The sequence below is a fragment of the Anabrus simplex genome, chromosome 4, assembly GCF_040414725.1.
Source record: "Anabrus simplex isolate iqAnaSimp1 chromosome 4, ASM4041472v1, whole genome shotgun sequence".
Taxonomy (NCBI): domain Eukaryota; kingdom Metazoa; phylum Arthropoda; class Insecta; order Orthoptera; family Tettigoniidae; genus Anabrus; species Anabrus simplex.
Genome location: NC_090268.1, coordinates 299,797,290 through 299,811,309, shown reverse-complemented (window position 1 = coordinate 299,811,309; position 14,020 = coordinate 299,797,290). Strand labels below are relative to the sequence as shown.

At 38.6% G+C, this 14,020-nt stretch overlaps 1 protein-coding gene across 1 annotated transcript in view; it reads left to right on the top strand.

Annotated features, from left to right (window-relative positions):
- The first annotated feature begins 3,298 nt into the window (after window positions 1-3,298).
- The window catches only part of park (parkin), a 100,809-nt gene continuing 90,087 nt past the window's right edge, over window positions 3,299-14,020 (top strand). The window contains exons 1-2 of the mRNA XM_067146482.2: window positions 3,299-3,625; window positions 3,711-3,879. Coding sequence (XP_067002583.2) covers window positions 3,368-3,625; window positions 3,711-3,879 — 427 coding nt within the window. The 5' untranslated portion in view covers window positions 3,299-3,367. The remainder of the gene's footprint in view (window positions 3,626-3,710; window positions 3,880-14,020) is intronic.

The following is a 14,020-nucleotide window of genomic DNA, read 5'->3' as shown; positions in this document are numbered from 1 at the left end:
TTGTCAAGAATTATTGAGTCAAACATTTTGGAAATATGAGAAGAGATTATAACTGGTCTATATTGTTTTATGTCAGTTTTATCACCATTTTTGAAAACTGGACTAACAAATCCTTTCTTCCATTCCACTGGAAAAACGCCTTGGTTTAATGAAAAGTTGAACAAATAAAAGAGTGCTTCACATAAAATAAATGAGCAGTACTTGAGAAGGTAAGTTGAAACACCATCAGGTCCTACAGTTTTCTTTAATTCCAGAGATATTAGTTTGTTGTAAATTTCTGCCTTGCTAATGTTTATAACTGATAGATTGACAGAGAAAGGATAATCATATGACATACTACTACTATTCTGATAAGAAGAATAATCAGATGAAAAGTGGTTAGCAAAAAGATTGACAATATTTTCTCCAGTATCTGCTGTAACTTCATTAAGATGCATTGTTGAAGGAATATTATCACATGACCTTTTAGAACTGAGATATTGCCAGAATTTCTGTGGATTGGAAGTAATACTTCGTTCACAGTTGGAGACATACATTGTATAGCAAGATTTAGATTCACACTTGCATTCATTTCTTAATTTCGAGAAATGCTGATAATCACTATTGAGACCTGATATTTTATATCGCTTGTGTGCTTTCTTCTTTTCAATAATCAGGGACTTCAATTTATGATTAAACCACTTTGGGAATTTGGGAGTCTTAAAATTCCGTATAGGGATGTAAAGTTCCATGCCATAATGTAGTACTGAATAGAAGATTTCTACTGCTTTATCAATTGATACATTTTGAAACATCTCCTTCCAGCTGAACTGTGACAGATAATAATTTAGTCCATTATAGTCACCATTTAAAGAGTCAAAATAAAAACTATCAGCAGGCAAGGAATTGTATAGCTCATTTATAGGTAAAGAAATCTCTAATTCTGGGTGGACCGGGCGAGTTGGCCGTGCGTGTAGAGGCGCGCGGCTGTGAGCTTGCATCCGGGAGATAGTAGGTTCGAATCCCACTATCGGCAGCCCTGAAGATGGTTTTCCGTGGTTTCCCATTTTCACACCAGGCAAATGCTGGGGCTGTACCTTAATTAAGGCCACGGCCGCTTCCTTCCAACTCCTAGGCCTTTCCTATCCCATCGTCGCCATAAGACCTATCTGTGTCGGTGCGACGTAAAGCCCCTAGCAAAAAAAAAAAAAAAAAAAAAAATTCTGGGTGGTGTCTATCGAGGGGGACAATGCTTTCATTACTAGATTTTACTTCAATGGAACTGGAGTTACTGAAAACCAAATCAAGAAAGTGATTCAGAAAATTTGGGATAGGATTAAACTGATTTAAACGGAGATAAGAAAAAGTGTCTATGACTAAACTGGACTGCATAGTGTGGTTACCTACTGACATAAGGCCAGTATGATTCCACTGTATGTGTGTTCCTTTTGACATAAGGGTGTTTAAACTTTTGACATTGTCCTAGTTAACATTTTAAAAAGACTATTTATTTTTAAAATTGCTGTGTCTTTCATGGATTCTATCTTGTCAAAAATTAGCTGAAGATGACCAGTTCAACAGTCAAAACTAGTCCTAACTAAATCAGGTAATTAATGTAATGTATTGATTAGGTGGGTAATAAATCCTTTCAAATAAGAAATAAGTCATATCCATCAATATGGATCTTTTATTATTATCTCCATTAAACAACATACAGTACATCTTTATAATTGCGAATATATACAAAATAATATTTCAACAATCATTTTTTTAAACTTCGCTTCAGCTCGAAAGTCTAAGATGTAAGATAAAAGACTTCGTCCATTGGAGCGTTATCAGGAAACGTGCCCATAACGCTGGCAGCATTTCCTCGCTGGATAGAAATTCCTATCTGCTGCCTCAGGAATTCTGTTGAAGAGGAGCCTCCAGTGATCTTAAAAATGAAGTTCATTGCTTATCAGATAATTGATATCGTTGTTGAAGGGATTCCATTGTTTTCTGGTTGGTAATAACATCTGTTTGTGTTGAATAAATTTCAACCCATAGTAGCGTGGTAGACAAATAAATAAAAGGTGGGACAACATTCTGGCACCTACGAAAACCGTAAAAAAATAATTTGTGGGACGCAAAAAATAACAGTATTACGAATTCATTGAGTACTGTATTCATAATAACTAATAGGCCTAGAAACTCGTATTGATCTTGATCCCACATGAGAAAAAACAGTGAAAGTGGTCGTTTTAACCCGCGAGTGGTCACTATATGAGATTTTCTCTCACATTATTTTTTATTGTGATATTACTTCACAGTGATGAAAGGGAGGTGACTGTTCCCTCTTCTAGCTGACTTTATAACTGCCGTAAGTGGAGCGATTAACATCTAAAGGGTAGGCACCACCTCCCCTAGTCAAAACAAAGGTTCCTAAGTGTCCGTGCACGCTGCGTGAGAGTTTCTCTCATCGCGCGACCAATGACATTGGTGTTATGTTGAAGTGGAGTGGAAAACTTACTCCTGTTGTACGTGTTAGTATTTGTATTATGAGCACTTTTTGTCTTTGAAAATGTTATTGTGTTCAGAAACCTTGCTTTGTACGTAAATATTACTAGATATAATGAATGTGTGAGATTTTATTTTTTACAACTTCAGGACGGAAGTACGTTGCATATATTATTTTAAGTAGTAATTTGTTGTTTTAATAAACGGCTAATCATTTTTTATCTAAAATATGTCCGGCTCCGTGGCTAAATCGTTAGCGTGCTGGCCTTTGGTCACAGGGGTCCCGGGTTCGATTCCCTTCAGGGTCGGGAATTTTAACCTTAATTGGTTAATTTCGCTGGCGCGGGGTCTGGGTGTAGGTGTCGTCTTCATCATCATTTCATCCTCATCACGACGCGCAGGTCACCTATAGGAGTCAAATCGAAAAACCTGCGTCTGGCGAGCCGAACTTGTCCTCGGACACTCCCGGCACTAAAAACCATACGCCATTTCATTTCATTTTATTTATCTAAAATATATAAGGCAGAACTTGCGTTTCATTTCAGTAGTAAATTTCAGCCGTATGCCCCACAAAAATGTGAAAAATGTCATATTTATTCTAATGTGAGAGAAAGACCACTCGCGGGTTAACAAGGTTACCGTAAAATTCGCCTGGCCACCCCTGGCCGCCTCCGGTTTAAAGATTTGCTTTGTTCTCGATTTGGAGAGGAGGCAGCGATTCGATTATCGAAGCGATCTTTTCAATGAGATCGACCAGTGTCAACTCTCTGTTATAAATACAAGAAACGATAACATGTTTGAATTGGTTTGTACATAACGAGCGTAACTTTCGATCAGCTGATTCGAATTTGGCGAGACGACAGAGTTTGTTTTCAAAGTATTCGAATGGAAGATGAGCTTCATTGTTGATTTTTTGAAGAGATTTTTTCAGAGCATGCTTCAGTTATTGTCATTTGGAAGACGAACTCTTTCAAATTCGCTGAGTATTTACATAAAGACTAATACAGGAAAATCACTGTCTGTTGATCTTGATCCAAAATGGGACATAAAAAATGTGAAAGAGATCGTTGCGTCGAGGTTAGGGTTAACTCCAGATGAAGTGAAAATAATTTTTGCTGGGAAGGAACTTCATGACTCGACGATAATTGAGGTCGGTTATTGAATATTATGCTTGGAATAACCTTTTATGCGTATATTCACAGCTGTTTTTGAGTATAGCGCTGATTTTCTTCCAGGACTGTGATCTTGGAGACCAGAGCATCCTTCATGCTGTTAAGACTCGACCATCTGAAACGAGATTTCGGCCGGAAAATGATCATAGGGAGGGATCACAACCATTTTCGAAAACTTTGATAGATCTGCAACTTAGCGAGCGCGAGAGAAGTGATATAAACAGTGAAGAAGGTAAATACTTGATTTACACATTGTCATTGTCTACCTTCCATAGTGATTATGTTTAAAGTGTATAGCCTATGAAAATACTGTTTACGTTATATCGCCAAATATTTGAGGAAAAACTAGTCGAACGTAATGATTGTGTTTATGTTGCTTTGACCATGCTACTATCCTGTATGGCAGGAAACAGTTTTCTGTGCTCTGTCCCTCTTGTGTGCAGTAGGGAGCAAATTTTGAAATGAGTAGGGCATTTCTTCTAATCGAACGTGTGGTCTGTTCTAATGATAAGGGAAGAAAAGGGAGATGGTTGATAAATTTCCAACATCTTTGAAATTATTTAAGAAAATGTTAGGTAAAAAATAGATAGCGACAACCCTAAATGTAGATCATGATGATCGACTGATTGAATACAAAGTAAGAATAAATATTGGTCATTATTAAAACTTGAAGCCATTAGTCTGAACAGTCTTGTTGTTCGTTGTTACATGTTGACTCTCCCTTGAATTTCGATTGGTTTTTAGAGGTTCTTCAATACCAGTACATCTTCTTTCTAGCGTTATTCCAGCACTGTGGTGGGGTCCGATTATCGGCATTCCGTCTCCATTTGGCCTGATCCGGAGTATGTGGGTGACGCCCACATACTCCATATCCTCCCTGGTACGATGTTTCCACCACTTCGTGGGTTTACCATGCGGTCTTCATCCACCAGGGTCAATGCACATGGCTGTCTTTGCCCCTTGATGTACTGCAATATTGATGGCAGAAGTAGGAGATGTACCTACAGCACATCTGACTCTACTGGAAATGTTGCGATATAATTGTTCAATCAATCAATCACTCAATACTGATCTGCATTTAGGGCAGTTGCCCAGGTGGCAGATTCCCTATCTGTTGCTTTCCTAGCCTTTTCCGAAATGATTTCAAAGAAATTGGAAATTTATTGAACATCTCCCTTGGTAAGTTATTCCAATCCCTAACTCCCCTTCCTATAAATGAATATTTGCCCCAGTTTGTCCTCTTGAATTCCAACTTTATCTTCATATTGTGATCTTTCCTACTTTTATAAACGCCATTCAAACCTATTCGTCTACTAATGTCATTCCACGCCATCTCTCCGCTGACAGCTCGGAACATACCACTTAGTCGAGCAGCTCTTCTTCTTTCTCTCAATTCTTCCCAACCCAAACATTGCAACGTTTTTGTAACGCTACTCTTTTGTCGGAAATCACCCAGAACAAATCGAGCTGCTTTTCTTTGGATTTTTCCCAGTTCTTGAATCAGGTAATCCTGGTGAGGGTCCCATACACTGGAACCATACTCTAGTTGGGGTCTTACCAGAGACTTATATGCACTCTCCTTTACATCCTTACCACAACCCCTAAACACCCTCATAACCTTGTGTAGAGATCGGTACCCTTTATTTACAATCCCATTTATGTGATTACCCCAGTGAAGATCTTTCCTTATATTAACACCTAGATACTTACAATGATCCCCAAAAGGAACTTTCAACCCATCAACGCAGTAATTAAAACTGAGAGGACTTTTCCTATTTGTGAAACTCACAACCCGACTTTTAGCCCCGTTTATCAACATACCATTGCCTGCTGTCCATCTCACAACATTTTCGAGGTCACGTTGCAGTTGCTCACAATCTTGTAACTTATTTATCACTCTATAGAGAATAACATCATCCGCAAAAAGCCTTACCTCCGATTCCACTCCTTTACTCATATCATTTATATATATAAGAAAACATAAAGGTCCGATAACACTGCCCTGAGGAACTCCCCTCTCAACTATTACAGGGTCAGACAAAGCTTCACCTACTCTAACTCTCTGAGATGTATTTTCTAGAAATATAGCAACCCATTCAGTCACTCTTTTGTCTAGTCCAATTGCACTCATTTTTGCCAGTAGTCTCCCATGATCCACCCTATCAAATGCTTTAGACAGGTCAATCGCGATACAGTCCATTTGACCTCCAGAATCCAAGATATCTGCTATATCTTGCTGGAATCCTACAAGTTGAGCTTCAGTGGAATAACCTTTCCTAAAACCGAATTGCCTTCTATCGAACCAGTTATTAATTTCACAAACATGTCTAATATAATCAGAAAGAATGCCTTCCCAAAGCTTACATACAATGCATGTCAAACTTACTGGCCTGTAATTTTCAGCTTTATGTCTATCACCCTTTCCTTTATACACAGGGACTACTATAGCAACTCTCCATTCATCTGGTATAGCTCCTTCGACCAAACAATAATCAAATAAGTACTTCAGATATGGTACTACATTCCAACCCATTGTCTTTAGTATATCCCCAGAAATCTGATCAATTACAGCCGCTTTTCTAGTTTTCAACTTTTGTATCTCTTTGTAAATGTCATTGTTATCATATGTAAATTTTATTACTTCTTTGGCCTTAGTCTCTTCCTCTATCTCGACATTATCCTTGTAACCAACAATCTTTACATACTGCTGACTGAATACTTCTGCCTTTTGAAGATCCTCACATACACGCTTCCCTTGTTCATTAATTATTCCTGGAATGTCCTTCTTGGAACCTGTTTCTGCCTTAAAATACCTATACATACCCTTCCATTTTTCACTAAAATTTGTATGACTGCCAATTATGCTTGCCATCATGTTATCCTTAGCTGCCTTCTTTGCTAGATTCAATTTTCTAGTAAGTTCCTTCAATTTCTCCTTACTTCCACAGCCATTTCTAACTCTATTTCTTTCCAGTCTGCACCTCCTTCTTAGTCTCTTTATTTCTCTATTATAATAAGGTGGGTCTTTACCATTCCTTACCACCCTTAAAGGTACAAACCTGTTTTCGCATTCCTCAACAATTTCTTTAAATCCATCCCAGAGTCTGTTTACATATTTATTTACCATTTTCCACCGATCATAGTTACTTTTTAGAAACTGCCTCATACCTGCTTTATCAGCCATATGGTACTGCCTAACAGTCCTACTTTTAAGACCTTCCTTTCTATCGCATTTATTTTTAACTACCACAAAAACAGCTTCATGATCACTAATACCATCTATTACTTCAGTTTCCCTATAGAGCTCATCTGGTTTTATCAGCACCACATCCAGGATATTTTTCCCTCTGGTTGGTTCCATTACTTTCCTAATCAGCTGTCCTTCCCATATTAACTTATTTGCCATGTGTTGGTCATGCTTCCTGTCGTTCGCATTTCCTTCCCAATTGACATCTGGCAAATTCAGATCTCCCGCTACAATCACATTTCTTTCCATGTCGTTTCCCACATAGCTGACTATCCTATCAAATAATTCCGAATCCGCATCAGTGCTACCCTTTCCCGATCTGTACACTCCAAATATATCAAGTTGCCTATTATCTTTAGAAATGAGCCTTACACCTAGAATTTCATGTGTCTCATCTTTAACTTTTTCGTAGCTTACAAATTCTTCTTTCACCAGAATGAAAACTCCCCCTCCCACCTTTCCTATCCTATCTCTACGATACACACTCCAGTGCCGTGAGAAAATTTCTGCATCCATTATATCATTTCTCAGCCATGATTCAACTCCTATTACAATATCTGGTAAATATATATCTATTAAATTACTTAATTCTATTCCTTTCTTTACAATACTTCTACAGTTCAGCACTAACAATTTTATGTCATCCCTACTTGATTTCCGGTTCCCTGTTCCCTTATCACCGCTCCCTAGGCCATCCCGTTTCCCTGAATGTACCTCCCTATTACCCTTCCAAACAAATTTCCTAACTTATACGTACCACTGCGGTTTAAATGAAGGCCATCCGAGCGCAGATCCCTATCTCCTACCCACCCATTAGGATCTAGAAATTTCACTCCCAGTTTCCCACATACCCACTCCATAGTCTCATTTAAATCCCCAATCACCCTCCAGTCAGTATCCCTCCTACACAGTATTCCACTAATAACAATCTCCGCTTTCTTAAACTTCACCCGTGCTGCATTTACCAGATCCCACACATCTCCAACTATGTTGGTACTTATATCAGCTTGCCTTACGTTGTTGGTACCAACGTGAAACACTACCACCTTCTCCTTTCCCTCCTCCCTCTCTTCTACTTTCCTCAACATCTGCCTCAACCTAATTCCTGGATAACATTCTACCCTGGTTCCCTTTCCTCCACACACTTTCCCCACGTGTCTAACGATGGAATCCCCCATGACCAGAGCCTCAACCCTACCCACCTCATTTGATCCCCTCCCCTTCTGGTCAGCCCTATCTTTCCTGATAGTTGCAGAAGCTACTTCCTCCTCCCTTTTCTCCTTCCCATGACCCTGTTCCACCTGTCTTTTCCTATCCTCTACTCTACATTTCCCTTTCCTACCTTTTCCCTTCCTCCTACTTCCGTGCATCTCAGCAACAGTTCCCTGCCCCTCATCTTCCCTCTCTTCTACCTGGAGTGACTCGTACCGATTTCGCACAGACACCTGTCCTGAATTCTGATCCTGAATAGAGTCCTTGGCCTGCAATCTCCTTCCCCTTAGAACATTAGACCACCTGTCTTCTACAACTCCTCCCTTTCCTTCCCCTCCCTCTTGTACACCTACTGTAACCTGTACATTGTTTGAGGGAGTCCTATCTTCCTTCCTGTCTTCTGTGAGAATCCTAATTATCTCCCTCAAACTTTCCAACTCCTCCCTCATACCCCTCAATGCCTCACCACACCCACAATAAGTACACTCGCGCTCCTTAGCCATTCTTAAATTAAATTATAAATTAAAAAAATAAGTAACTTATTTGCAAAAAAATAAATGAACGGAGGGATATATTGTCTGGGATAGTACACAACAATAAGGTAATTAATATACGACTACACTACAATACTACTTAGTCGTGCTCTATTTTTTTTTTTAAATCCTACAACCTCTAACAGGATAAAAACTGCTGTTAATTACTGAATATCGAAAGTAATACACAAGAACTACACAATTCCAAACTGCAATTAAGCCTATCCTAATTTCAACAATATTTTAGTAAGAGTTTCTACGGATACCTCTACTACACCAGTACTACACAAATATTTTACAATAATAAAATAAGCACACTAAATTCTAATAGGATATTACTTGTATACTACTGTACAGTACACTACAGTAATTTTTAAACTACTTTCAGACGTATCCTAATTACGATACCGGTACCGTACCGTATGTCACTACTAAGCACAACAGAAATGAAATTTGCAAGAACTACTGTACTCAAAGATTACCAACGAAGCTAAATGCTTAGACAAATTATTATTAGTATTAGGGTCTAATAGATACACACGAATATAGCAGGCAAGATACGGCACTATCAAAATGTACCCTACTGTATCTATACTACAATGTATCTACACTACACTATACTGCGTTTGGTTAAATGCTTAAGTATCAAAAGGATTGCCGTACACGAAGAAAAACACGAATATAACTGGCAAGATACTATCTAATATATTATACCTTACAATTCTACTGAAATGTGGTTATGTGATTATTACAGCTGGTGGATTACTATTATTTTCCCTACTCTACGGGACGGAGAAAAAAAAAAGTGTCCTTAATTAGGCCTACTGAAAAATACGAGGTTGTCTACAATAATTTCTCAAATATTTCTGTCAAAACTACTACTACTATTACTCCAGGGACTTGAACTGCAATTACTGGGATATATGAACTTTATTATTATTAGCTAACCGCTCATAAATACTGATAAATACTGATACTGGATAAATACTGGATCCACTGGATGCATGCTGCAGGAACAGTGTGGGATCGTACAGCGTGCCAAATAAGCTCATGAGGGGCATGATCAAAGGCCTTTTCCAGATCGAGGAATGCTTTATGAACACGTATGGACTTCTCCTGATGTCTCTCCAAAAGCAACCCAGCAGCATGAATTGCATCAGACATTCCACACCCTTTGACGAAGGCACATTGTGAAGCCTGTTATCAACAACATGTTCAAATATCTTCATGGCGTGACATACAAGCTGGATCGTTTTTACCTCCTCGATGGTAACTTGCAACACTGGTCAAGAGGTTGGATCAGCACTCTGGAATAGAGGGTGTTCAAATTCCTCATTTCTGATCGCTGAGTAGTAATTGCTCCATCAGTGAAAGATAGCGGCTGGATCTCGGAGAAGTCGTGGTCTTCGTCCTTTATGTGCTTGACATTACTGATGTTTTGAGTGGCTTGATGACGTGCCTTAGCTAGGATGTAGACTTTATTTTCTCCTCCGGGCATACCCAATTCAACATATACACAGTTGTAGTAAGCAGCCTTGGCTGTCACAACTGTGTGTGTAGCAACTGATTTTTGTACCTTGTAATGATGAAGATTTTCATTGGTATGTATACATACCAATATCCCTTTCACATCTGAAAGAAAACTGGAGGTATGAATTTTTGTTTGTACATCCAAAACTGACTAAAATGCTCTTAAATACACATATTGATAGTTTATTTTACAAAATAAAAACTAACATCCGAAAAAAAGGACCCACACAATTGTGTGTGTCAGGACTTCATTCTTTCTTTCTTGCGAACCGGCCAAACTTAGGACCACGCCAATACCACTTCACTTCCTTCTTATCATCCCTTCTTCCTTCCTCTTTCTCCACAGTGCCTTCATTCTTTCAAAATGTTGCACTCTTCTCTCTTCAGTCCATCTTTCCCCTCTGCGCTCTTTCTTTTCTTCAACAAGAACTTTTATGTTGGAAAGTCTTTTCCTGAATTGGTCTCTATCATGACGTTCTTCATCTGCAATTTCTAACCTCTTGAGTTCTTCCTTCATCTGCTTGGCATATCCCCCCTGGCTCTTCAAGTAGTTTTGACTGGATTCACGGTCATTGTGGAATATCTGGAAACGGGAAAGCTGATCTACTGGCGAAAGCAGCGCCTACATCTAATTTTGAAATTTATTATGACAAAACGTCACCTAGCTACGCTAAAAAAAGTCATAAAGAAGCACGTAATCCATCAATGGAACAACATTTGGACTGCTTCCCCTAGAGGCCAAGTCACCAGAGAAATATTCTTCCCTGAGGTTTTCAACCGCCTGCAAAGTAACGTGTTGGTGCCAAGCTTTGAAATTACTCAATTTTTGACTGGTCATGGCAAATTTGGTTACTATTTTCATCGATTCAGAGTCAATCGTCCTTATGGCTATGTGTGTGTTTGCAGATCCTCACAAATGGTGGATCACCTACTGTTTGAATGTGCTGCATTAGAAAGAAGAAGGCATGATTTGAACTCTCATTTGAATTATTGCAACATTGCATTATCAAAACCCCTGTATCTCTTGTTTAAGAAGCCATGCTGTTACAAATATTTCATTAACTTCATCCACTTCATTTTCCATCGATTAGATACATGAATTCATTTTTATTGTAAAACTGAATATGTATTTTAACTACAACCCTAGTATACTATGTAAAGTAGGGTTCCAAACTGCTTTGGATATTCAATAATAATAATAATAATAATAATAATAATAATAAAAATTTGTTTTTAACCTTGCTGGATCCATTCTGACCATGTATCCATAGAATCGCAGCCGTCTTTTCCTTATTGTTGTTTCCAGGTCTTCTGTTCTTTTGTATATCTCCTTATTTGATCGTAATCTGTAGTTTCCCTCTACCACCCTTGGGCCGTAAATCGTCCTTAATATTCTCCTTTCAATCTTTAGTAGTTTTTCCAGGTTCAGTAATGTTGCTGTTTCCACCCCATACAGAATCACTGGTTTTACCACAGCGTCATGTCTTAGATTGGCATTAATGGAAAGATTCTTTTTGTTGTAAATGGCTTTGGTGGCAGTGTTTAGCCTTTCCAACTTAAGTCTCCTATTTTCCATGGCCTTTTTATCCATCCCGTTGTTGCTAATAATCTCTCCCAGGTATTTAAACTGCTTTGTGACCTTCACTTCATCATATTTCGTCTTCATTGTTCTCTTCACATCATTCCTGTCCGTGCTCATCATCTCTGTTTTTGTGAAGGAGATATTTAAACCTGTTTTCTTGGCTATCTCCTGTAGTTCGTTTATCTTTGTTATTGCTTCCTGTTCTGTCTCAGCGAAGAGTGCCAAATCATCAGCAAAGGCCAAACACTTGGGTTTGACATGTTTATTTTTACTACGGTACCTATTATAGGACTTCGTTCACTCATTTAAAAAAAAAAAAAAAAAAAGAAAATCAGCTCAGTACATGATCAGATATTCTATTTTACAGTGTAGAGCGATTTGAAAAGTTAAAATCCGTATTCTGACACAAGTACACATTACATTTTGTACATTGAGTACGATTTCAGCTTTTACAATCCTTTTGGCGGTAGTACCTTGCCGAATTTAATTCATCAACTACAGGCCAGTGGTCATAGCCATCGAATCTCTTGTCCGCAGCAGGGATTTTCGCAACCACAGTTCTTGATGCGTTAGCGCTGGAGCAGTCATCCTCTGTTGATTGTCTACGTTTTTTGATTGGTGCAGCAATTTGGGCTACTGAGATAGCTGTTTGAAACCCAAGTAAATCCAAATTATTCTTGGCAGGAATATGAGCCTTTCTGCAATCTTCCCAATATTCCATCCATGCATTTACAAAGACGAGTTCCAAAAAATGCAGGGATACCTTGAGGGTCCATTTCTTGGTTTTATCCATGTGCGGTAGCACTCCATTTGCTGGTCACAAAATATCAGCACCACCCATACATGGATTGTAGCAGCGTACAACAAAGGGACATGGTACCTCGTTATATTTTTCCTCTTTCTTAGGCCATCTTTTCACATTTTCCACTGGTTCTGCTCCACCACGGGTTGACAACAGGGTAACACTTGCTGTCTCGTCATATGACAGTTATCGTCTTGTCATTGTTTCTACAAAATTCTTCATAGTCACCCTGTCTAAGCTTTAAATCATGACTGAAATTTATCCCTTTCAACCAATAACCATGATGGTACCTGTACCCTCCAGATTAAGTTCTATCAACTTAGTCGTATTACCAGAAGCATTGTATGCGTCAGAAACGACCACAATTGGAGCATCAGGCATCATAGAGACAGAAAAAATAGAATGTAAAATTCTCAGAAAAATATTTGGATCAATATACAGAGATGGCATATGGATGAAACGACCTACTGAAGAGCTGTACCAGCACACTGATAGACTCACAGACATGATCAGGAAATGCAGACTAACTTTCAATGGGCACATACAGAGAATGGACAACAACAGACTTACAAAGAAAAATCTTTGATGTAGTAAACTGTTCAAGCAAGACAACAAATTGGTATCGTGAAATAGAGGATGACTTAAGGCAGGTGGAGATCAACAGGCAATTGATAGGAGACAGAAAATAATTCAGAAACAAAATTAAGATTACAAAATTTATAGTAAATGAGAAGAAGAAGACAGGAACATTGTGGACAGAACAAAGGAAACAGGAGCACAGCCAAAGGATGAAGAGATTTTGTGAAGAGAAGGGAAAGAAGTGAAAATTGTGTCAAAATGAGATATTCGAGTTCAAACACTGTCTATAAGGGCAAAAATGATATGAATGAATGAATGAAATACTTTTGGCACTACTGCTTCCTGTCATCTTGCCGATCAAATGTGTTTTTAAACTCTTCTTCCTGCACCCTGGCAGTCAGGTGCTAACTAAAAACAACTGAAGTACACACTACATGTCTTGCACAAACACTGAAGTCCAGTCTTGTGCCAAGAAAACGTCATATACGCGTAAATAAAAACGAACCCGCACAATTGTGTGTACACGGTCTGAAAGGGATATCTTCTTCTTTGCGAATGGGTCACCTAGGACCACGTGGAATCAACATTTTTCGGGCTTCTTTTTTGCCCAGTAGTTCTTCATCTTCAATGATTGCGCACATCTCCGGTCCTCCGACCATGCTGATCGTGTGGGTTTCCTTTCTTGTTCCTCATATCCCCGTGTTTGAATGATATTTTGTATTTCCTTTCGATCTTGTAGATTTGGCGATCCTAATTCAGTGAGGTCTTTCTCTAATAATTTGTACCACTTTTGGTCTAGTGGCCTTGTTTTGTAGAAATTTGTAAATTTGATGTGAAAGTCTGTTAGGGTTCATTCGTTCCAAATGTCCTGCAAATTGATTTGTCGCA